At 33.8% G+C, this 24,953-nt stretch overlaps 2 protein-coding genes across 4 annotated transcripts; one reads left to right on the top strand and one right to left on the bottom strand.

The window, feature by feature from the left end:
• The first annotated feature begins 3,428 nt into the window (after nt 1-3,428).
• On the top strand, nt 3,429-7,561 carry LOC145564546 (COBRA-like protein 7). The gene is made up of 2 exons (XM_081624828.1): nt 3,429-4,125; nt 5,852-7,561. The coding sequence occupies exons 1-2, from the start codon at nt 3,591-3,593 to the stop codon at nt 7,261-7,263; spliced, it is 1,947 nt and encodes a 648-aa protein (XP_081480954.1). The 5' UTR covers nt 3,429-3,590; the 3' UTR covers nt 7,264-7,561.
• A 2,828-nt stretch (nt 7,562-10,389) lies between these two features.
• On the bottom strand, nt 10,390-16,288 carry LOC145562863 (two-component response regulator ARR2-like). 3 transcript variants are annotated; one of them, XM_081623284.1, is made up of 6 exons: nt 15,420-16,288; nt 14,710-14,862; nt 14,230-14,607; nt 13,339-13,412; nt 12,078-13,229; nt 10,390-10,941 (listed from the first exon to the last, which is right to left on the bottom strand). In XM_081623284.1, the coding sequence occupies exons 1-6, from the start codon at nt 15,598-15,600 to the stop codon at nt 10,873-10,875; spliced, it is 2,007 nt and encodes a 668-aa protein (XP_081479410.1). In that variant the 5' UTR covers nt 15,601-16,288; the 3' UTR covers nt 10,390-10,872. The 3 variants fall into 3 exon arrangements, with proteins under 3 accessions (XP_081479410.1, XP_081479409.1, XP_081479408.1); XM_081623283.1 differs by having other exon boundaries at nt 10,390-10,938; nt 13,339-13,415; nt 15,420-16,281; XM_081623282.1 differs by having other exon boundaries at nt 13,339-13,415; nt 15,420-16,280.
• Between the last annotated feature and the right edge of the window lie 8,665 nt (nt 16,289-24,953).

The following is a 24,953-nucleotide window of genomic DNA, read 5'->3' on the forward strand; positions in this document are numbered from 1 at the left end:
CAAGTCAATAATACATGATTGCTTAGTTTGAATGTCTGTCCATTTGTTAAAGAATATAGATATTGTTTGCTTAGCTGTATCCATTTTTACGTGATATGCTAAATATCAGTACTAAATTATCACCTTGTGTTCTTTTATAGAGAATTCAAACTTTACAAGTCGGTAAACACCTAAATATAATATACTCATAAATACTTTGTGTTTGTTTGGAAAATAATTTAATAGCTGATAAATATATCAATTTGATTTAAACCCAATGACTATGATTTATGAGATTTAACAAGCACAAGATATAGTAATTTATAAGGTTTTAAGATCGTGAGAAAACAATCTTATACTCTGTAAGTTTTTAAATTGAGCGATATCTATAGGTTATATTCAAACATGATTTCGTAGGACTTAATCTATCCATAATATCAAATTAGATATTATTAAATGTTGAATCTAGAATCTTTAATATACCTTACTTTTTGAATCAAATATCAGAAAAGATTCTTAGATATTAAGGACTCATATGTTTTGAACTTACTACTACTGTAATAATGTAATGTTGAAATGTTTCAACTTTTATCATCTTTCTTGCCAATTTGTTGATGATGTTATTTTATAAACTTTTCCAATTGGGTCGATAATGAAAGCAATTGTATTGGGCCGTCTTCCTTAATTAAGTGGACCATAACAAGCTTGGGCCTTTTGTATTGTATTATGCGATTAAATGGACTGATGAAGTCATCACATTGAACTAAAAGATCAAACAAATTTAGAGATTCGTTTAAATTAATTATGTTCGTTTAAATTAATTATGAAATAATTGAGTAACACCTAAGACGTGCACCCACGTTGAGAGAAATATATAAGAAGAAGCCGGCACACCTAATCACAGCTTCTACTTAGCTAGCTTGTTCATCTCCACTACGTGCATTTTGCATCTCTACAACATTTTATTATTTCAACTTTCACTTCTCATGATCTCACCTCGATCTCGACCTCGACCTCGACCTCTCTAATAATCCATGGCACCCCCGCGTGCCATGATCCTAATCCTCCTTTTTACATTCTCTCTCTTTTCTCCTACGTATACTCAAAGAGTCGTTCCTAAATCCCCCCCAAGCCCGCCCCTAGACGATCTAGCACCGGCACCGGCACCCTCTTCCGACCTATGCAACGGCATTTGGTTATCCTACACTTACCTCTCCGGCAAGAAAATCCATCCTGTAAAAAAACTTCCTAAGCAACCTTACAGCTTCAAATCCGAGCTTACCATACTTAACAACGACGAAGTTGCGCTTAAGTCATGGATGGTGTTTGTAGGGTTCCAACATGGTGAGTTACTTGTGTCTGCCTCTAATGTTGTGCTCAATAATGGGTCGAGTCTTCCCGGGTTTGTCGATGAAGGGGCAGTGTTTTCGGGGTATCCGATGGCTAATCTTAAGACCGCGATTCAGACTGCTGGGGACTTAGATCAGATGTCTGTGAGAGTTGAGTTTGAAGGGACTCAATTTGGAGTTAAACCTCCTAAAGTTCCTTTGCCTCATAATATATCTCTTGCTAATGATGGATACATTTGCCCTAAACCTGTTAAAGAAGGTATGTTCTTTTAATTTATCCATATATGCTAACTTTCTTTCGATGTAGACGTGATTTGATCTTATATCTTGAGTACTACATACCTTGGTAGTGCTAGTATTGGCATCTAATCTATCTATTTATTGGGCGGTAAATATGTTTAATTTTTATAAGTATATGTAGGGTTCCTAGCTACATCATATGTACTTACTTAACATAGATTAATTAGTTTAATGAATTATGTTGAATTTCAATTATGTTTGACTTTTTCAATGCACGTACCTAGCTAAAAATTGTTTATGCTTTCTGTCACAAACCATCTAAAACAATTAGAAAAACAAAAAAATCTTATAAAAATATAATATATAAAATTCTTACAAAATTGTGATTGACTAATTCATGTATTTGTTTAACACGATTTTGATATCTCATACATGTTCAATTGCATGAGCAACGTCTTCGGTCCAAAACAAATCTTTTTCTAGTACATTAATCACCATAAAAAATTATCGATCATAGACTTTTTATCCGTCCTCATCAACAAGTTAATATTGAACATGGTTATACGTACGAATACATGTTTTATACATACAAGTACTAACATATGATGAGGAGAAAATGGGAGAGCTTTTTCAATAGAATCAAGGGAGAAACAAGAGGTTGGTGGAGGCCCAGCCCCCATGGCCCAACCCTCGGCCCGACCCTTCCTTAGCTTTCTAAAGTAGGCTCCAATATATATAATGTAGCTCTATTGAGTAATAATAGACCACTACCAGGTATGGGCTCGTTGGGCCCATATCCGGGACCAAAATGTAATTTCACGTATTACTTATCCATGTTGTAAAAATGCAGTCTCTTTCCTCTCAATAACAGTATATAAATTAAGAATAACAGTATAAAAATCAAGAATAACAGTACACAACCCAATAATAACAGTATATAAATTAATAAAAACTGAGCACCAACAAAAAATTACCAGCGTCAATTTCGACTGAACTCAGCGATTTCCAGCATAGAACTCACCGTTTTTAATGGCTAGAGCCATAAGTTTGTGTCTCTCGTTTTTGGGTTATGTTTTTTTGGGTGGTTTCCGGTGATTTTTAATGGAGGTAGTTACGTGTTTTTGGATTTCGACCAAGGTAGTAGCTGGTGGGGTGGGTTTCTTGCTGTCGGAGATGAAGGTGTGGTGGCCGGAAGTTTAGCCAGCAATGGAAGCTATCCATGGAGGTGGGGAAAAGGGTTTAAGGAAGGAAGAAGATGAAGAGGAAAGGGAAAAAAAAAAGGGAAAAGAAAAAAAAATGGGGTATTGGGTAGTAATACGGCTAATACCCATACCATGGTAGTGGGTAATACTTACTCTAGCTCTATTAGACAATTTGGTTAAAGCTTTATTACACGTTAAAAGAAAAAAAGAAAAAAAAAAAAAGCAAATGGATAGGTTAGGTCTTGGCTCTCGGCTTTCATGTCAAATCCAATTCAAATACCGAATAAACACCCTTATATATGGTTGGTTGAAGCCATTTTTTTTAACATATTAGAAAAAAAAAGTTAAGACTTGGCTTTCAATCTCTCAAATCTTAATTTCGTTTTTATTTAATCATAGGAGTATAAATGTTTGTTAAACGATAATGTGAATCATACTCTCGTCTCAACTCTCGAGTACCTAACGGCCCTCCTACCCCTCCAAACAAATGAACGTTTCAATGTTCAACACTTCAACGGCACAATCCACGCCCCCCCAAAAGTAAAGAAAAGAAACCAAAGAAAAGCGAGTACAAAAGAACATTCGTCTATTCTATGTAATAAAACCATCACTTTCACTCATCACATTATCTTACACACAAACAACACCAAATCAAACACAAAGAAATTCAAATTCAAAAACCACTCCACTTTTTTCAATTCCCAAAATACCCTTTTACTCAATTCACAGCTTGCTTCTACTTCTACTCAGCTGTTACGCGTCTCTCTCTTCACTATTTCTTCCCTCTTTCTCTCTCCTCAAGCTCCAAACCCATTCATCAATGGCGGCCATTACTTCACCCCTTCTTCTTCTCCTCATTTTCTCTCTCCTCTCTCTCTCCTCTTCCCAACCACCCGCCGCACCACCACCATCTTCCGACACTTGCAACGGCATATACCTAACATACACCTACAATTCCGGCAAAAAACTCCACCCCATCCTCAAAACCCCTTCAAAACAACCTTTTAGCTTCAAATCAACTCTCACAATCCTTAATAACGACGAAGTTGAACTCAAATCTTGGAGGGTTTTTGTCGGATTTCAACATAAAGAGGTCTTAGTCTCTGCTTCGAATGCTGTCGCCGCCGCCGGCGCGACTTTTCCGGAGGTTGTCGGAGATGAGGGGGCAATTTTTGGTGGTTACCCACAAGCGGATCTTAAAACTGGGATTCAAACTGCTGGTGATTCTGAACAAACGACTGTTAAAGTTGAATTTCAGGGGACTCAATTTGGGGTTGCTCCTCCTAATGTTCCTTTGCCTACTAATATTTCTCTTGTTAATGATGGTTATAAATGCCCTAAACCTACTAAGGCTGGTATGATTTATTGTTCTCTACTCTTTTTTTGATTTAGTTTTTTTTTTTTATTGTTTTTGGAATTTGTGAGTTGGGTTATGAAATTTGATTATGAATTTTTGTGGGGTTAGGTTGTGTGGATGATCATGAGAGTTTTGGGGTGTTGTAATTTTGAGTGGAAATGTTTGGTTTTGCAATTGATTATGATTTCAGATGGATTGTTTAATTGAGTTATCGATGTTTTGGGTAATTTAATCAATCATTGAACGCTAGAGTAAGAATTTGGATGAATGTTTTTATGGGGGAATATTGGGTTTGGTTGATGAAATGTTGTTTTTCCTATTGGATTTCGATTGGGTTATCAAGTTTTGGATTTGAGCAATAGTCAAGCAAAGACTGTTAGATTGAAACTTGATGTAATTAGGCACTTATACTTGTTAGAGGTAGGTGGGATCTATAGTGAGATGATATTAACGTAGATTGCTTGCTAATGCTATGATAAATGGTAAGCTATGTAATACATGTAGTAATTTGGTTGTTTTAATGTGTTGGTGGTGATGTTGATCACTATGATATTTAGATATTGACTTCAAAATCGTAAACTTCAGATAAATTAGCTGGCTAATTGACTATGATAAATGGATCCGTTTTAGATGATAGGCTGATCTTTAGCTGATTTTTTCAAGTTCATATCATTTTGGTTTAAATTGGGACAGGAGTAGCATGTTCAAGCAAGTGAATTGAATTGTAGATTGGTTGAGCACTCTAAAGTAGATAGCTTCTACTCATATTAACCTTAGTCTTGGCTTGTTAGGAATAAAAATGTACGCATATTGGTTGGACCCATCTTTAGGGCATGGTGGTTGTTATTGTAGAATACTTCGGTTCACTAGAGTGCTACACCTAAACCAAAATTTCAATGCTTATCCAATTCACGACAATGACCTTGCTCTAATGATTAGCTGTGCATGGGATTGCATCTAAATGGTGTCTTTTCAGCAATGCTGAGTAATTAATTCCTAGGCAGTGAATACCATTACTACAAATGTTACTGGCTTGCTTTTGATCATATACTCTTTTCAGGCATTGCTTAGTTTTCTAGGTATGAGTCTTATGTTAAGCATTATATATCTTCATTTCATGCTAGCCCATGAACAACAAATGTTTTTTCACCTCCGTCTAAACAATGATAATGAAGACGACCTTGCTTTCTTTGAGACATTACCTTGTGTTCTGTATTATGGTAGCATGTACTATGCTCTTTTATTGGCAAGCATATTGCCTCTGGAAAACACTTAGATTGCTCTCGGCTATTAGTTGTGCAAGATGAACACTTGCAGACATAATTGGCTCTCTATAAAATGAAATCCTTGATCCTGAACATATCCTAAACATACTGCCATTGTATTCTCCTAAGTCCTAACTAGCTGATCATTATTCATTTGGATACCAAGTAAATTCAAGTTGCTAAAACTGGCTAAATTACCTTGTCTTAGCAACTTCTTGTGTATATATCCTTTGTTTTGAAAAAATTTTTGTAGTTATATAGGTCATTTAATCCACTATGAATCTTAGAAAGTGAAAACCCAGCATTCTTGGGGGTGTATAAATGTAGGATGATAAATTCTTTCAAATTTAAATTTATGTTCTAACTATATTGTTCCATTTATCAAATGCTTCACTTGTAACGCGTATGTAATCTCATTTTAGTAGTATAATATTCATTTTTTCCCTTTCTATGCTACAGGAAATGTCACCTTGAACACTTGTTGCACCCGAGATCCAGATTACAAACCAAAAATGACCGTAAAAGACGAGTTTTTGCCTAGGCAAAATGGTGATCTGACAATCATGTATGATGTGACAAAGTCTTATGAAGGGAGCTACTGGGCTCAAGTTACTATGACTAACCATAATCAACTAGGCCGTCTGGATTATTGGAAGTTAAGCTGGAATTGGATGAATGATGAATTTATTAAAGACATGAAAGGAGCTTATCCTGATGTTGTTGATGCAAATGATTGTATGAATGGCCCCCAATCTGTACAATACCAAGGCCTTGATTGGTCCACTGTGCTGAACTGTTATAGAAGGCCAACAATTGTTGATCTTCCTCCACAGTACGCCAATGACACCACCCTTGGAAAGATACCAAATTGTTGCCGTAATGGTACAATTTTGCCACCAGGGATGGATGAAAGCAAATCCGTCTCTTCATTCCTGATCCAGGTTAATAAAATGCCTCCACAGATGAACCAATCTACTGTAGAGCCGCCTCAGAACTGGCAGATTAAAGGCATTCTCAACCCAACTTACACATGTGGGCCACCTGTGCGAGTCAGCCCAAGTGAGTTCCCAAGCGCAAATGGTCTACCAATAAATACGACTGTTTTCGCCAGTTGGCAAGTTGTTTGCAATATCACCAAGCCTAAGAACACCCCTCCTAAATGCTGTGTCTCATTCTCATCGTACTTCAATGACTCTATTGTCCCTTGCAAGACGTGTGCTTGTGGCTGTCCCAAAAACACTGGCAAGACCTGTAGCACAACTGCTCCGGCTATGTTTCTTCCTCCTGAGGCTCAGCTAATCCCATTTGATAACCGTACTAAGCTATCCGTTGCTTGGGCTCAACTAAACCACCGCCCCATACCAAACCCACTTCCGTGCTCTGATAATTGTGGTGTTAGCATCAACTGGCATCTATTCACAGATTTCAACAAAGGATGGAGTGCAAGAGTCACAATTTTCAACTGGGAAGAAACAGTCTTTGCTGACTGGTTTATTGCTGCTGAAATGAAAAATGCTGCTGCTGGTTTTCAAAAGGCTTATTCATTTAATGGTACCGTTATGGGTGATGACAACACGACCATTTTCATGCAAGGTATTGAGGGATTGAACTATCTTATGGGAGAGACTAATGGCACCAAAATATCAGATCCACGGGTTCCTGGTAAACAACAATCAGTTCTTTCCTTTACCAAGAAACCTACTCCAGGAATCAGAGTTGCAGAGCGAGATGGTTTCCCTACCAAATTTTACTTTAATGGAGAAGAATGCTCTCTTCCAAGCATTCTTCCTATCAACAGTGGGTATCGGAAGGGTCCGCTGACATTAATTCCCATTATTGTTGCGATTCTGGCTCTCATCTTTACCCAGTAATGACTGAAGAATGGGGGATCTGCTCAGATTTTTGTAGCTGCTGCTGCTTATTCTTTCATTCTTTTGTGATTCGGTCAACGTGTGCTGACTGTTGGCCTATGTGACTGAACTGCATCCACAGTTTAACTGCAGAATGCTGATAATAGCAGGTTCAGTTGAAAGAATATATGTGCAATGTTATTGATTGTTAGCTAATTAGATTACTGTAGTACATAAATATATTGATATACAAACATGTGAAACATATTGCTGTAATTCTATATTTTGGGTTTTTAATTTATCATTTCTTGATTTCTCACCTATTGTGAATGCCAGACTTAATGAGGTAATTACTACACATTCACAACTATTGTTTACTAACTTCGCCTTGGCAACGGTGTATATGTTTATAATGTTATTACTCCCTTTGTTTCTTTATAAAATGCAACATACTGACTTGTGCAGAATTATTTAGGTGGTTAAATTTGTTAATCCCCCTATCCCTAAATGATCTTCCTGTCAAGGAATTATTATATATATATATATAGTAGTTTGACTTCTTTGTTATTTATATATTGTACAATTTGACTTGATTTTTTATTAATATTTTTTTTGAAAGATTTTTATATTAATATTAATTAAAATACATGATATCATGTTTTTTTGTGTTTTTTTTTTTTTTTTTTTTTTTTTTGGTGAAACAATACATGATATTGTGTTATTTTATGTAATATGTGATTAAATTAAATACCGTACTTTCAAAATATCAAATCTTAATATTATTTAAAAAAACATATTTATGGTTAAATATGTAAGTCAAATGAATCATAATAAAGAATATGATAGAGAATGTCATAAGAGTAATAATGTAAACCAGATTTAACTAAAGTTGTTACATTATATTGACATGACCATCCAAAAAACAGAAGAGATATTATCATATCATACCATTTCCCATGATTCCAAAGTTCAAAGCCAGTTGAACAAGGTAGTGAGATATTCAATGATTAGGAGCAACGTTGTCCACTAATCTTCTCTAAATCCAGCTATTTCGGAAGTATGTGTAAAACAGCCAACCTAACACTGTAAAATTAAAAAACCCTTGTTTACTATAGATGTTCTTTAGTTTTAACGTATGTATAATCATGATATTCCTTTGACACTACTTTAATTATCTTAATAGAATTTTATTTACTCAAGTACACTAATGTGATAAGAAAAAAAAACGTTAGTGGTGAAATGTGATGGTAAAACAATGCGTCATCAATTTGTTTTGTTGTGTCATTTTACTTTATAGAGTTGCATGTATCTATCAGTGGTAGGCTTTGCTTAATGGCTTTCTTGATAACTTGTGACAATAAAAAGGTTTTATCAAATTTAAAAGTCATGATGAATCCATTATCCACCGACTAATTATGAGTTTTTATAATAGAGATGATAAATGGAATAATGGATCACTTAAATTACTTAAGTTCTAATTAATTTGTTTTTAATGACATTTCTAATGATAACTTATTTGAGTTCTATATGCGGATGATGACCATATTCAAGTTTAGTGTAAACTCCCTTATCATGAAATTCATATATTCGCATCGAGCTGGGAGCGGAGCTAAGAGAAATTAACACCGGTTACTCACTCCATATATAGATTTTGAGTCGAGATAGGATAATTCCGAGTGCCATCCGATAACAAATAAAGTTTAGAAAGTCAATCAAATACAAGTCAATTTTATTTATTTAAGATTGCACAGGGTGTAGTCCAATTGGGTCAAGAGTTGACCAATTCAACATGTACGCCAAAATTTTAGTAGGTATACCGTAGTTTTCAAGCATTGTCGTTAATTTTCTATCAATTCTCTCCTTTAAAGTATTCTCGTATTGTTCACTGCATCTAAACCTCCCCAATTCCACCACTCTTGAGATTCATACTCAATTGTCACCTATTGTTGGAAGAATCGCTAGACCAATGTCCTCGACACTGGTCCTTAGGGGAGGAATCAAGAGCATGAGACAAGAATCGAGAGCATGAAACTAACATAAAACCAAGCGACAAGAATCACAAGACCAGTGTAAAATTATCGCGATTCTTATCCTTCCATAGCCATGGTAAAAACAGAACCGGATTCCCTTAGGTCGCCCGGACTTTATCAGATCAAAGACAAGGACACATAACAGTATGTGAGCTCAGTATCTTGGTACTTAATTCACTACTTTTACAAAAATATACATTTTTCTAGATAAAAAAGGGTACAAAAACTAAAGCGCTTCAAGTATACATGAGGTATCCCAACCATGTAGATTGCGGTCCATTTTCAACACAACCTGGATACCACTACATTCTTTCAACCAGGAAAAGGTCCCCCCTTTTAACCCTTTACAATATAAAGCCACTGCTTGTTTGAATGTAACTGAGGGAGGTAAAAGAGTTTGGGTTTTCTTCATAATGTACCAACAGACACCCGTTTGACATCGACAACGTTTTTGTCACCGGTGTAAATCAATGATTGGGTTGAAACCGGTTTACCTATATAGTCATATACTACCTCTGTTTTTTACCGTTCATAAAATATATTGTTTGTGTTGGATTAAGGCAACGGGAGAGGTTGTGTACTTTTTTTGATGTAGTAAAAGCCTGTTCTCTTCAGCTAAATTTCATTTCAGTTCCTAATTTCCTTCTCTTATAAACAATTCAATTTAGCTCATCTCACCTCAGTAAATCAAAACAGGTCTTAAGTGGGTGTAAAAAAAGACTAGGATAAAGTCAGAAAGAGAGGGTAAAAAAAATTGGGCGGGTGGATACAAAGAAAAAAGATGGATAAAATAAGAGAAGGAAAATGTTTAGTTACTAAAACGGAAAAAAACGATAAGTATTAAACTTTCTAACATTGAAGTAAAGCAAGCCGATGTATCGCCCGGGCATTTTATGTATGCCGGAACAGCAAACTAGCATAGCTATCACCGGGATCTCTACTTCATATAATATCATCCTAATTTACTTTGATCAATTAAGGAAAAATAACCTTAAAACTAAAATGGGTTTAAGGTGGAAGTGAATACAAAGACATAAGCTAGTGGGTCATTCATCAAAAGCAACTTTTCATACAAAAAAAACTTCAAACTTTTTAAATACAAAAGGAACAAAACAGGGAAACAAAAGAAATTTTTTCTCAAGACCCTCGCGGTCCTGGACAATCGAATGAAATTTGTACATCATAGTCTAAAACTAGACAATCAACCTTTTGTTATTCAAGTTAGAAGAACAACAGTAACAGAAATGAAACAGAAAAGAAAAGAAAACTCCTAGCAAATCTGCAGATTTCTCCCACCCCTTCACATATGCACAAGCTATGCAGTCACGGCGACAAACACCCTTAAAAGAAAGGTGAATAGTGGCCTTAAATAAGAGTCACTTCTTACTAAACCCAAGCTGCTGGAAAACATTCAAAACTTTTGGAAATGTACCAAATAAGTGAATAACTAAATCTATACCAGCCAAGAAAGCGGTTCTCTAGCTGAAAATGGTGGTCCAGAAGCTGGTTTAAAAATTTGATGAATAAAGTTCCTCCCAATTTGCAGCAGCGGCTATGTACATTCACAATGTCACCAGACCTTAAACAGTTACACATTCCTCTACACAGGAATATTATCCAAGGTGTACCCATCGAAGTCGAAGTCCCCAGACCCGATGCCTTCTTGCTGCTAGAAAGCAAACACAACTTCAGATGAGTTATGGTCACAGGCAAGAGCCCTCAATATTAGGAGTGCACTAAAAGGCGGCTAAACCCACCATACAACACAAACAAAACTGAGTATGCTGAAATGTGCATGGAACTTTCACAAAAGATGACTAATGAAAAACTAAAGAGTAATTAATGGAGAAAAAAAAAATCTTAAGAGGAGACTAAATATGCAGATGGATGGAAAACTGATTTTGACACACCCTTTATTGGTATTGGCACGCTTCCGTATGAGAAAGAGCATAAAACTACTCTCATAATAGGTATGCCAAAATCAATTTTTGATGAGCCAAAATCATTTCCTAAATAGATGATTAGAATATATGATGTAACGAACAAAGATTATTACTCTACAGTGTATGATGCTACCTAGACAAATCAACACTTATAACTAAGGTCCACCAAATGATTAGCTAGCTTAATGGTGAACAAAGAAAGGTTTACATGTTAACCAAAATAGTAGGTTGTTACATATATGTGCACTTGTGTTGAAGACAGATGGAAAACTGCCCTTGATTGATGGGGGTGGAATGGAAGTGTTAAAACTGTAACAAAATTCAAAAACCAATTCCAGTCCTAGCATTGTAAGGTTATTACCTCAAAAAACTTATCTTCACCAACTTGTACCAATATACGAATTAGAAGACAGAAGGTTAGCATTTTAGCAAGTCAATATATTGAAACATGATTTTGGATCTATTAATAGGTTACTGCACATCAATGTTATCATTACTATGAAAGAAGATTTAAGATACTTTAAGCAAAAGACTTTGATAATGACAGATATGATTGTGTAGGATAATGTGACGTTAATTCATTAAATAATTTGTTCTTGTGAAAAAAGAAGAAATAGAGATGTAAGAATGAACTACCGGTTCTGAAAGCAATTGGAACAAAATACTGTCAATAATATTTACTCTAGAAGGGAGGCAGAAATAGAAATTTAAGAAAGCAGCATCAAAATCATGAGTAGAAAACTTAAATCCAATAATTATTTCCTCAATTGCGTTCAGTATAAACAAAGCATAACTATTTTTACCAAAAGTTAATTAAAAAAAAAAAAAAAAAAAAAAAACATAACTAAGACCTATTCCTTACCTGCTTCAGCATTATGGTACTCAACATGTCTTCCGGACTATAGTCGAAAAGGTTAGCCCCTGGGTTCACCACATCAGAAACACTTTCCGCCTTTACCCTTGAAGAATTGTTGACATGTATACTGTTGTAATTTTGATTAACATTCTGCATTCCCATATGTTGATTTTCTAATCCGGCTGAATACATTGGCTTCCCGGCAATAGAATGTCCATTCTGCTCATTCTTCTGACCAGAGACATAAGACTGATTCACCATAATTGAGGGTGCTACATTTACACCACTTTGCACGGATGGTACATGTTGTGAAGACCCTGCAAATCCCATGTTAGGATTCTGCATCTGCCATTCTTGTGGCTTATGCTGAAGCTCACTGAACATATCATAACTTCCAACAAATCCTCTTGACACTTTAATATCAGAGCCAATTTCCTCTTGATTAAATCCCTTGGAAGTGATAGACGTTATTCCTGGGGTACTCCCTAATGGAAAGCTATTGCCGGGCAATTCTGGGATATGGTTCACAGAGAAATCTACCACCGAGGCAGACTGATTAACAGGGTCATAGGGCATACCATTTCTAGATAGAACTGCATTAGCATTCCCATTTGACTGCAATGGCTGCCCTACTGAGGGTTGAATCCGCGGAACTTGACTACTGATACTTTCATTTGAAATGTGTCCCCTTTGTTGTGGGACCATCTGCTGCATCAATAAAGAGCTACTCTGATGGCTACTTGAAGCATTAGCTTGCATGTTCATGCTCCCAAGTGTTTGTGCAGATTGATTCAAGCCTGCAAGTTGCTTTGGTTCCATGGTTGTCGGAATCCCGTGCAGCAGGTTCATTTGCTTACTAACATTGCTAATTTGTGATTGTTGTCCATCTCCATATCTTAATTTGGAGTTTTCAAAGCTAAACAGGTTTCTCTGGTCAACAAATGGCATCGAAATGCCAGGTTTAATAGTAGGAGGGAGTCTTGTGTATGCCGCTAGAGTCTGTGCTGAAAGTTGACCAGTGGCCGCAAGAGTTTGGAGATCAATACCTCCCAGGGATGACATCGTGCTGAAACTTGGGTCTTGGGGCATAAATGAGCTGTTTAAGCCACCTTGATGCTGTGATACTCCACTCAGCCTTCTCAGATACAAGCGGTATTTCTGCATCAGGCAGCACAAGATTTGAGTTCAGATAGAAGGAAACAAGAAAGGAGTTGGCAGTTACATTTTTTGTTCTTTACCATTGACTTTGAAAAAAAAAAATTGATACCTGAAGATGGCTAGCAACATTTTCTCTTGTAAGCCCGGGAACATTCATCAGCTCCAAAATTTTCTTTGGAACAGCTTCTGAATACAATCAGATAACAGAAAACATAAGCTGGGAGCAGAAACATACTATATCTGGAATAAAACAAAATGAGAAGTGTTCACTAGGCATAATTCATAGAAATTTTTAACTCTGGCAGAGAGACAAAACAACAAACTCTCTTTTCAAATGGGACATTAAATAATTAATATCTTTCTCTATTTACCATTATTTAGGCTAAAATGAATACGAAACTATATTTTTATTTTCACCTTTCATCCAGATGAGGTGTGGCAATCGAACTGTGACCAAGCTCAGCAGATTAGATGCCAAAATAACAATACTAGAAATTTAAATTTCAAGGCTCAAACAATTCAAACACTTCGGCTATAGCCTTGAACAAAACATTCACAATACTAGAAATTTAACTTTCAAGGCTCAAACAATTCAAACACTTCGACTTTAGCCTTGAACAAAACATTCTGTCAGAGGTGACTTGGATAAAAACATATTCATATGACAGCAAAGAGATGTAACTAGAGAACCTAGAACTTTGTTTGACCTTTATATTTGTGCAACGTACATACATAGCCAAGCACACCTTCATCCGTTCAGTTTTGTTTTAATTTTTCCTCAAAGTATTAAGTTGCTCTAAATTGTCACAAAACAAAATCATATGTATGAACATACACATTTACTTCTGAAAACATCGGATGCCTTAAACAATCATGAACTAGAATTACTAGAATATGACTGTTGTCAGCTGCTTAAGCAAGGCACATTTCCTAAAGATCAATGCAGATTTGTTTGCATATGGAAACAAAATAAGTGTAATTAAATGAAAGGGATTCATACTGTCAATGCCAAGCTGGTTAACAGCAGCCACGAACTGTTGGTGAAGCTCAACTGACCAAACAACCCGAGGTTTCTTGAGTGTAGTTGTATCATCCTTATCATCAGCCTCGTCATCCTCGCCACTTTTCCTCTTTGAATTCTTCCAACTCCCATCATTAGCGGGGGATGAGACTGCATCATCGTGTTTTAGCTGCCGGTCCCCTTCATCCCAGCTACCCGACTGCTCAACATCTTTATTATACTCATACTTCTTCTTCCTCACCACATGCTGCCAAATGTTCTTAAGTGCCTCAATTCTCACAGGTTTGATCAAATAATCGCAAGCTCCATGAGTAACTCCCTTCATGACTACTTGTTTGCTATCATCCGCAGACATCACTGTTTCATTGCAAAAATTAGCACAAGAATTTGTGAAATCAAACCAGAAATCAAGGATAGAGCATCAACTTAGATAAATAGCACTAATTTTTCAATACTTACTGATAACAGGTAGATCCATTTCCAAACCAACTTGCTCAAGGAGTTTAAACCCATCCATATCGGGCATATGCACATCGCTTATAACAACATCAAACCCGTTTTTGTTCTCACGGAGCATGTTTAAGGCATGTTCAGCTCTATTTGTTTTGGTAACTGAAACAAACAGAATTTTCCGCAATTCAATTAGCAAATCAAGGAAAATTAACTAATCTATGATCCAAAAACCCAAAACCGTTGAAACATGAAAATACATCCAAACTACCTACAAGTCAAACCTTTTAAACAACCCTAAATCAGTGCCAAATGATTAAAAGAAAAATGATTATAATCCTCAAAAATCAACCAACAAATCCGGCATACTTCTTTCTCATACAAAAAACAAGTCAAAATATATCCAACATCCAAATTAATCATGTACTCTTAATACATATAACTAAACTGAATCAATCATTCAACTTACAACGCCTAAAAAATCAAAATCTTCAACGAAAAATCCATTAATCAAAAGTCAATCACACAAAACAAACAAATCAAATCACAAAACCTAATTAACCCGCCAAAAAAATATAATTCTAAACATTAAAATAACAACAAAAATGAATATTACATACAAAAAATCAACAAACTAACAATTAGATCAACAAAATATACACCCCAATAATTGAAAAAAAAATTATACACGGTAAAATTTATTATTTTTTTTTTTTTACCTTCATACCGACAAGTTCGGAGCATCTTCTCTAAGATGGTAAGGCAAGTTGGATCATCATCGACCACAAGTACTCGGAGACCCACCGGAAATTGGTCGGCGGTAACAACTTCCGACGATTTCCGGCTAACCGTAGAACTAGTCATAGCCATGGATCCCATTAATCCACCACCCAAATTCATCTCATCTAAAATCTTATTTAAAATACCCAAAAGAAATGGGTTTGACCCACCAAAAATTAATTTCCAAAAACCCAAGAAATTATAAAAATAAGATCAAATTTATGAAGAAAGTAAACTAAGCATGAATTTAATTAAAATTAAACACAAACCCAGTTTAAAAATTGTAACTTCGAATGGAATCTTGAAGATACAGAAGAGAAAAATAAAAAATAAAAAAAAAATAAGAAATGAAACTCTTAAGTATAAGATTCTATTGAATTTTTACTGATTTTGACTGGGTGAAAGACTGGATTTTTGGTGGATTTAAGAGAAAATATTTGAGACCCAGTTCCTAATTCAGAAAATTGAACGGACCCAAGTTGAGATCTTCCCGAAATATTGAGAGAGGAGAAAAGGGGAGGAGAGAGAAAGTGAGGTTGAAGAGAGAGAAAGTGAAAGAGGGATAAAAGCAAGAAGGAATAAAATTGATGGCTTTTTTTTTATATAATTAAAAATTAAAAAATTAAAAATTATGAGGTTGAAGACATGGCTTTCTGCAATTCAATACTTCTGGGTAAAATCATCATCAAGAAAAAAAAAATTAAAAAAAAATGGGGTTTGATTATTTTATTACATAGTGGGTCTGTTTGATGAGTGTGGATCCAGCTCACAAACATACGGTACTAAAATAACAAATCTCATCTCACTAGTTGTGAAAGTGAGGTTTTTATAGGTTTATTCAAGAAATTAAAAAAAATTACCAATTGGAAAAATAAAAAAATTGAAGTAATTTTGTAAGAAAATTAATTTGCCGACTATCTTAACTAGCAACTTGCTGGCAATATGAGCTGAAAATATCTAAAGTTTCCCATTTTAATGAGATACTAATAATTCATCCCCTTAATAATTCACTCTCACATGGGTTTTAAAGTTTGAAATTTGAGATCATGAAAATTACCAAAAGGTGACTTACTACTCAACATGGTAATGTTAATTGTGGAAGTGGAATGATAAATGTAATTAGTAGCTAATTACTTTAATTAAAGAGGTTGTTATTGGCTGAAGATCATGCTAATTGAAGGTAGAATCGTGGTTTAATTATGTTTGGATATATTGTTTAGGAGTAAATTTTAAGTTTGAATTGATACGGAGTATTTGTTTTTTAAAACTTGGTTGAATGGGTGGTGATGTATTGATGTTTAAGTAATTAATAAACATTGCGGATATTTTGAGTTTGAATTGATATGGAGTATTTGTTTCATTATGGATTCAGCATTGAGGATATTTTGAAATTTAAAATTTGTTTTAACTACCATAAGATCGGGTTTTGCCATAATTCTTGGAGATAATGGTCACTTGATGCTTAGATGGTTCACAAGCTAGTTGACTTGGTTAACTTACTTTATCTAACTAAGTGCGCCTTAATTTTCATAAGATATATCTTATCTTTTATTGTGGAAAGAATTATAAAACTACTCATTAGAAACATAAGAATTTACATTCCTTATTTGTATTCATAATTATTAGAAACGGAGTTTAGAGTCAACTGGTATATTCCAAGATTTTTGTACCTACTTTAAAGTTTGACCTATAAAATAAAAAGATGTATAGTACATCCTTTTAATCTATCAGGGAGTACTAAAACTGGTATTTTAACTTTTAAGGTGTAAAACATCAATAAACTCCACTAAAATATGACCCTTCAAAGAAATGAAACATCTAGCTAGTAATTTATCCATATACCCATACCCATCAAAAAAAAATTATCCTTCGAAAAAAGGAAAAAAAAAAAAAGGGCATTATTGTTGCCATGAATTAAAAAATACTCGTATCTATTAAGAATTGAATTATTGACATTTAGGGTCTGTTCTCTTCAGATTATTTTCAGTTCAGTTCAGCTCTAATAAGTTCAGTTCAGTTCTTAATTTCTTTATCTCATAAAACATTCAATTCAGTTCAGTCAATCAGAACAGACCCTTATTAAGGTTATAAAACACTTAACCATGCCATATAAATAACCTCTCCATGCAAACCAATTTATTAGTACAATCTTAAAGAATCGTTACATATGTAATGTATTTACAGTAACCAATTTAAATATAGCACTCACTTTTATGATAATTTTTTTGTCCCATGTAATTTAAATCACATTTGACAAAAATCATCTCTATATAAATAAATATCAATAATCATCAATCAATAACATAATACTAAAATAGACACCAGGAATGACACGTGTCAATTCCTGGTGTAGTTTTTTCCCTTTATTAAAAAAACCCTTTCCTTTTTTTCTAAAATCTTCTTTGAGAAGTTTGGTATAATATAACTATCATAATATTATTTCAAATACTTTATACGTATCTTTTATAGTAAATATATTCCTTTTAGTTATTAATCTGTTTTCCATATTACTCCGTATGACAAATCTTTAATGCATCATATTTTTTTCCATTCAATTGGTTAATATAATTTAAAATGATGAATCTATAAATAATAGATTTGTCCTACATAAATTATTATTTAATGGAAATTTTGATTTTTTAATACTTTAATTGGTTTATCTCCTAATTCTAATACAAATAGGCTAATAAAAATATGAAGGGAGTTTAGCAACATAGCATAACATTATAAACACTTTATCTATACATGTAATCATGTAAGATAATTTGATTAAATTCTTTGTATTTGTATCTCCAATACTTTCATATAGTATCATAATTTAGGAAAAAAATTGACAAAGTAACAAAACAGGGTTATCATTCCTGCCCATTAAGTGTAATAGACAATTTGAAATACTTATTTGATTAATAAAAAGAAAATTTTATACTAATTTATCATTGAATTTTTAAAACACTCATATGGTCTAACATGTAGATGTAGTTTTAATATACTCATTTGTCTAATTGGCTCTTTCGTTATATTTCATGTTTCATTTCATTATATACGCAAAATAAGAAGATATATAATAAATATGTTATAGATGTATTTAATTTATGCTATTTTTTAATGCAATTTTTTTTCTTTTATTGGTTAAATTTAGTGAAATAACCGTGTATGGGACGGGACAACCTAATCTAGTTTTATAATAAGATGGTGCATTTGAAAAAAAAACATATAAAAAAAAAATTTAAAAAATCAAACAAGCAATATACAACCCTAAATGAATGAATTCTAAATTTCTAACAAAACCCAACTAAAGTTTTTATTCAATTAAAACAAAAATAAAAATAAAAATAAAATATTTTTGTTAAAAAAAAAAAAACAAAAAAAAAACCCAACCCTAATCAAAATTCAAAATGATAGGGTATAGTCTAAAAATTACAAATAGGCTAGTAGTGAGTAGTAAGAATAGGTCTTTGGATATGGTACGTGGCTAGCCACACCCACACTTTGTTTTATAATATCAAAAATTTTGCATTGGATATAAACTTTTTAAGCTTTTGATTCACCACTTTTTGGGTTTTCCAGGAGAAAAAGCTACCAGTAATTTCTACTTTTCATTTTAATAATTACATATAACAGATTTTTTTATTATTGTTTATTTTTGTTATTTATTTTTTTAATAAAATAAAATAGTACAAAAGAAAACAAAACAAAGCCTTTTTTTTGGCCAGACCTCGTTGATTCTCGTGAAGGTTATCTCGTTTGTTTTGGCTCAAGTCTGTTACTTCTCTTCGTTCACTTTCTCTAATCCTTTGTACTTTGCCCCATCTTGACACGTGTATTTTCAAATTTTTTAAAAGTATTATCTTCTATAAATTATACTCAGTATTTAAATTTATTTCAAACTTCTAGAGTGGAAAAAAGAAAATGTTATATTTACAAAAACCCAATAATGTAGGAAAATTTTCTAGTAGAAAATATTCCTCCGCTATGATAAATCTAAAACTAATGTAAATCGCAATTCCATTTTCTTACAAGAAAACCTAAGAATTTTAGTTAACCCAAATCCCTAATATGTAGTACTTTTACTTCATTCGTTTATTATGTTTGTCCCTTTTTCATTCGTTTATTATTTTTTTTGTTCACAAGATTTATTAGTTATAAATCTATTTTACAATTACTTTCACCACTAATTGCTCTAAGGCGTGGCCTCTATTTATTTGTCATTGTCCTGTTATTTAATCTATACGGTTAAGTTAAAAATTCATTTACATAGGAGTCTAATAAGTAATTTATACGAAGCAAATAATAGAGCTTAAAATTATACTCTATGAAAATAACATGCTTGAAACTCTCCTCCTTAGCTACTCAATGAAAATAAAACTATAATTAGAACAACTAACGCCAAGAAAGAGTTGCCTTCATCAATTAAGTAATGATCATGTGATTTGGGTAATATTGAGGAAAAAAAAAATTGTTAAAAGTACTTGACTAATTCAATGAAAATTACAGTAATTAATTTAATAATCATGTTTATTAAATAAGTACAATAAAATTTGTCCGTACTATGTAAGTGATGGCATGTATTTTTCTTGTTAACCATCTTTGATATTCAAAAAAAAAAAAAAAAAAAAAAAAAAAAAAAAAATTACGTGCGCCGGCGAACTTACTCAACTCTATGGAGAATTTCACTCGTAAGTTCTTATACTAAGTTTATTATCTAAACAAATGTCAATTATACACTAATTAGCTGTATGCCTATTGATAACATTATAAGTCAACACATTACACATGTCACTCTTTCTTTATTTTCAAAATTGTGAATTACATGGAACTTTCTTATAAGTTATAAACATCGATCTATCTTTGTCGTTAAATCCTTTTTTTTTTTTTTTTTTTATTCCTAATGAATATCGTTTAGGTTGTGTTCACTACATTTTATATGAGAAAATATTATTTAATTCAAATTTGATCAGAACAAACCAAACAAGAATAAATAAAATCAAGCCATATCTAATATCAAAGTTTACCTAAAATTTCATTTTTGTAAAGCATACATGAATTAATAAGATTCTAATGAAATTTCATTTGATAATTTTTACTAAAGACTCATTACCACTAATTATATTGATATCTCTCCACTAACTCAACTTCCATTATGGAGTACTTTATAAGTTAAGCTAGCCTAGCATACATATCAACACTTGAGAGTACTGGGAGAGGTAAGGAAAACTCCCTACTCCTTATTAACAAATGTATTTAATGAAATACGGACTTGTGATCTTAAAGTCACAAGGTGAATTCCTCACCAACTGCACTAAATTTGTTTGGCTCCCAACCTAGCTTGCATTACTTTATGGAGTATTACATACTTTGTATTATTTTTTTGGTATCACTTGCACTAAATTTTTCCTACCAGTTATCTCTCCCACTAATAATAAAATTATATAATACACCCCACTAACTATACTTTATATTGTAAGATTCTATTAGCGTATGATTTCTCTAAAAATATGCGTCAATTCTATAATTTCGATTAATCCAAATAAACAACAAAGGGAGTACAAGTATACAATAATTGCATATACTACGTAAGTAGATGCCTCGAAATGATACTTCATCAATTTTTGGTAATTCCACATGCACTACTTAAGAATAGCAATGTCTTTTTAGGGTAATCACGACACAATACAAGTAGAGAGTGCAAGTATAATGAAAAGAATCACGTACATGTACACTAACATTAGTATAATTACAAAAATACATAAATTAAAGCGAAATAATTTCTCCCATTTAATTAGGTGTTTCTTTTAGCCGCTTGGCTTAAATTAATTAAATTGGAAAAAGGGATCGAAATATGGCTTAATCTTGTTTAATTAAGCAGGTTTTACTTTTAATACGTTTGAGTCATATGATAGTAAACCAATGTGATACCCAATCATACACTAGTATATACTTTGGAATCTTTAGTTAGACATTTCCTTTTCCTTTTCAATTTAATTAATCTTTTGTTTGTAATTATTAAGTGTAACTTACTCAAACCAAGCAAAGAAAGTGGCCTGGCCCCAAACTACGGATTACTAAATGTATTTCAACTTCAACATCGTAAATTCTTGTTAGATTCTTAAGATAACGTCTTGTCTTTTGATTTTTGTAAATTGCATGTGAACATATGAAAATTTATATACTTCGTATGTACTACGTAGGTTTTGTTTTTTTTTTTTTTTTTTTTCCCTTTTTCAAGGATCGACCAATTTTTAAAAAATCAAACATGTTTTGATTCGGGCTTATGACTAGGAGGCTGAAAACCTTGTTTTCAAACATGGATAAATCCGATGCACAAAGCTTAAAATATTCACAAATTATTGGGTGCGGCAAGTTCGTGCGGCGAGAAGGTGCAAATGGCAGCGGCAGCAACACTCGAGAAAATACAAGTTGATATCTGATATCAACTTGTTTTGTTAATATCGAGGGTATTTTGGTCTTTTTCTCATTTAAATGATGGACAAATATGCATTTACTATGGCGTTCCCGTAAAAAGCATCCCGTTTTGAACAATGTTGACGTTAACTCTTGAGTCTTGACGTTAACTTGTTTTGTTAATAACGAGGGTATTTTGGTCTTTTTCTCATTTTGAATGCAATTAGAATTGTAAGTATTTTTTTAAAAAAATTGCGATTCAACTTGGATTATAAATGTTGCAATTGAACTTGTTTTAATTTGATTGAATATTGATATTGTTGTATAATCCTATGACTTACTATGTTATCCGTCTGTTGCTTCTGATGATAATCATAGAAATTGTTAACTGTCACCCCAGTTGTTAAGATGTTGTTTGATATAATAACCTGGAAATGTAGCTATTGGATGGGCGGAGGTGTTCAAAGCGGAAGTGGAGTTGAGTAGTTCTGTAGCCAAGATCGAAGTTTCGATTTTTTTTTTTTTTTTTTTTTTTTTTTTTTTTGGGCGATCAACCTCATTAACCTAGAGCTAGCAGATCATCTTCGTTTTCTCTCTCCTTAAAGTTTTGGGTCACGATTTTCTCTCTCCTCCTACTCAGATCTCTGTAAAGTAAAACAAGTAAACATCGGTAGTCTTTCTGTGAATTCAACTTCCGTAACACATCTAGGAAAACAAAAGTACAAAACGGAGTACAACTCAGCAAAACGAATATTTTATGAATACTTTACTAAAAGCTAGGCTATTATTTACGAGATTGCCATGATATCAACAAAGATTGTTGATATATGATATCAATGGGGACCGGCTCAGCAACACTCCATGTCTCCATCCTTCCATCACTTGTAAAATTCCCAAATAATACTAAGAAAAAACGAAATCTCTAAAATCAAAACAAATCACAAATCAAAACAAATAAATAACCTTAAATTAAAAAGGAGCAAAAAAATTTACAATTGGAGGTGCTAATGGCGTGACGTCGACATAAGGTAGAAGTGGTAGTTGGTGGGTTCGGTGGTTGGTGATTTGTGGCTGGTGATGCGATGGTTGGAGGGTTCGACTGGTGATACGGTGGTTGGTGGTGCGGTGGTGGCGAAGTGGTTGGTGGGGGCGGTGAAGAGTGGGCTCACGGTTCGGGGAGTGAGTTGCAGATTCAATCTTAAAAAAATTGTTGTTAAGAGATTTTTTAGGGTAGTGAGTTAAGAGATTCTTCAAGGTAGAACTACTTGATCCAGTTTTGTTAAGTCATGCATTAGCTTTGGAAGAATTGGTCATACTTGAGTGAGTTGTAGCGTAAAAGGGGGAAAGAGGAAAGATAAGCCAGCCTAGCTCCGATCCGTAGGTCAAATTTTAGAGTAGAGGGGAGGAGTTAGGGATTCCCCCTACTCCCCAAAAAAATGTAGTTGGCGGAGCTCGAACTTGTAACCTCTAAATCACAAGGTGAGTTCCCCACCAACTTAATCTATAATTTGATTACTAGTCTATCATTTTAAATTGAGATGTCATAAAAGATTGAATGAACCACCTACATGCATGGTTAGCCATTTAAATTCAGAATCAAGCTAGAGGCTACTTTTTATTCAGAAGAATTATAAGTGATACAAGTAAGAAACAGTGGAGGTTTGTGGACTATAGACACCTATATATGATCTCTTGTTCCCCTAGAAAAGGATCCATATTGACAATTAACAATAGCATAATACACAAGTTAAAAAATAAAAATAGTTTAACGCTTAAATGACCTTTGAAATAGCTAAAACTAATCTTGAATGTGATTCGCGTGGGATCAAAATATACTTAAGGGTAAGTACATGTTATGGGAACACATGTTCACGCTTGCCTATGTATAAAAAGGTCTATTGACTTATTGATATGTAGATGTGATAGATATGTCTTTTTTAGATTGTTAAGTTTTGTGTTTTAACACATGATTTAGATCATACAACTAACTTAAACGATGGCACGACTATTAATTAAAAGTAGCTTTCATGGCATCATATATAATAGCCACCTTTGGAATGAACTTTACTTAGGGCCTGTTCTATTCAGCTTAATTTCAGTTCAGTTCAGCTCCAATCAGTTTAGTTCACTTCAATTCCTAATTTCCTTTTTGATGTGTCTATTTTATATAGTATTTTACACCCGTCCCTTGGTCATAATTAGTAGTGTTTTTGGCTCTTTAGAGCCACTTTTATTACTAATTGGTGTTTTCTAGTGTTTTTGTAGATTTGGTTGACTTTTGCAGGGATTTACACTTTTGGAGTATTTTCCCGAGAAATTTTGGAGCAATCACGAGCATTGGAGAAGCACGACCAGAGTTTATAGCCCAGGGCCGGTTAGAGCCATCGAACCGGTGATTAAGGGCTCGGTATGTGTGATACCGGGGCATTTGGATCGAGTATTCAAGACCCGAAGAGGAAACCCAGATTGGCCCGAAGAATTGGAGCCCAATCGTAGTCCAATTAGTGGCCCAAGAGAGCCGCCCGGCCAAAGAGGTCGGCGCCCGGTGACGCGCCCGGCCGGGCGCGAGATTCAACCTGCAGAGCAAAAAGGCGCGCCCGATCGGGCGGTGCCTCGCCCGATCGGGCACGTGTTATTGTTAGGAGACGATTAGCGTCGTTTTAGTTTGTTTTAGTTTAGGATTTGTACGGAGTATAAATACTCCTCCGTAATACGATGTTAGGATCTCTTTTTTTTTACTCTTTCTTTACTCTCTTAATTGTTTTCTTAGATTTTCTCTCTCATATACCTTTGTTCTTAATCTACTCTTAATTCCAGATTTATTTGGAAACTATTTCCCTTCTCTTAATCTTAGTTGTTTATTTTATTCCTTTGATCATGTCTTGTTTTATTACTTTGATTAGTTTAGTTCCTATTATGTGTGAGTAGTTCTATTTCTAGGGTTTGTGGGGATCCATAAATAATATGAAGGGGTAAATTATTGTTGTTAATTGTCAATGCTAGATTAATTTCCTATTGATTGATTTAATGCTCTATGACTAGATTAGGCCTGATCTTTTATGCATGAGTTT

Source organism: Chenopodium album, chromosome 10 (genome assembly GCF_948465745.1).
Source record: "Chenopodium album chromosome 10, dcCheAlbu1.1, whole genome shotgun sequence".
Lineage (NCBI taxonomy): Eukaryota > Viridiplantae > Streptophyta > Magnoliopsida > Caryophyllales > Amaranthaceae > Chenopodium > Chenopodium album.

What these genes read in the sequence shown, in the direction of transcription:
- LOC145564546 (XM_081624828.1), top strand. Translation starts at nt 3,591, where the DNA reads ATGGCGGCCATTACTTCACCCCTTCTTCTTCTCCTCATTTTCTCTCTC. An exon ending in CCCTAAACCTACTAAGGCTG is followed by an intron (nt 4,126 to 5,851) that starts GTATGATTTATT and finishes TCTATGCTACAG; the next exon opens with GAAATGTCACCTTGAACACT.
- LOC145562863 (XM_081623282.1), bottom strand. Translation starts at nt 15,600, where the DNA reads ATGAATTTGGGTGGTGGATTAATGGGATCCATGGCTATGACTAGTTCT. An exon ending in AATGGATCTACCTGTTATCA is followed by an intron (nt 14,608 to 14,709) that starts GTAAGTATTGAA and finishes GCAATGAAACAG; the next exon opens with TGATGTCTGCGGATGATAGC. An exon ending in TAACCAGCTTGGCATTGACA is followed by an intron (nt 13,416 to 14,229) that starts GTATGAATCCCT and finishes GATTGTATTCAG; the next exon opens with AAGCTGTTCCAAAGAAAATT.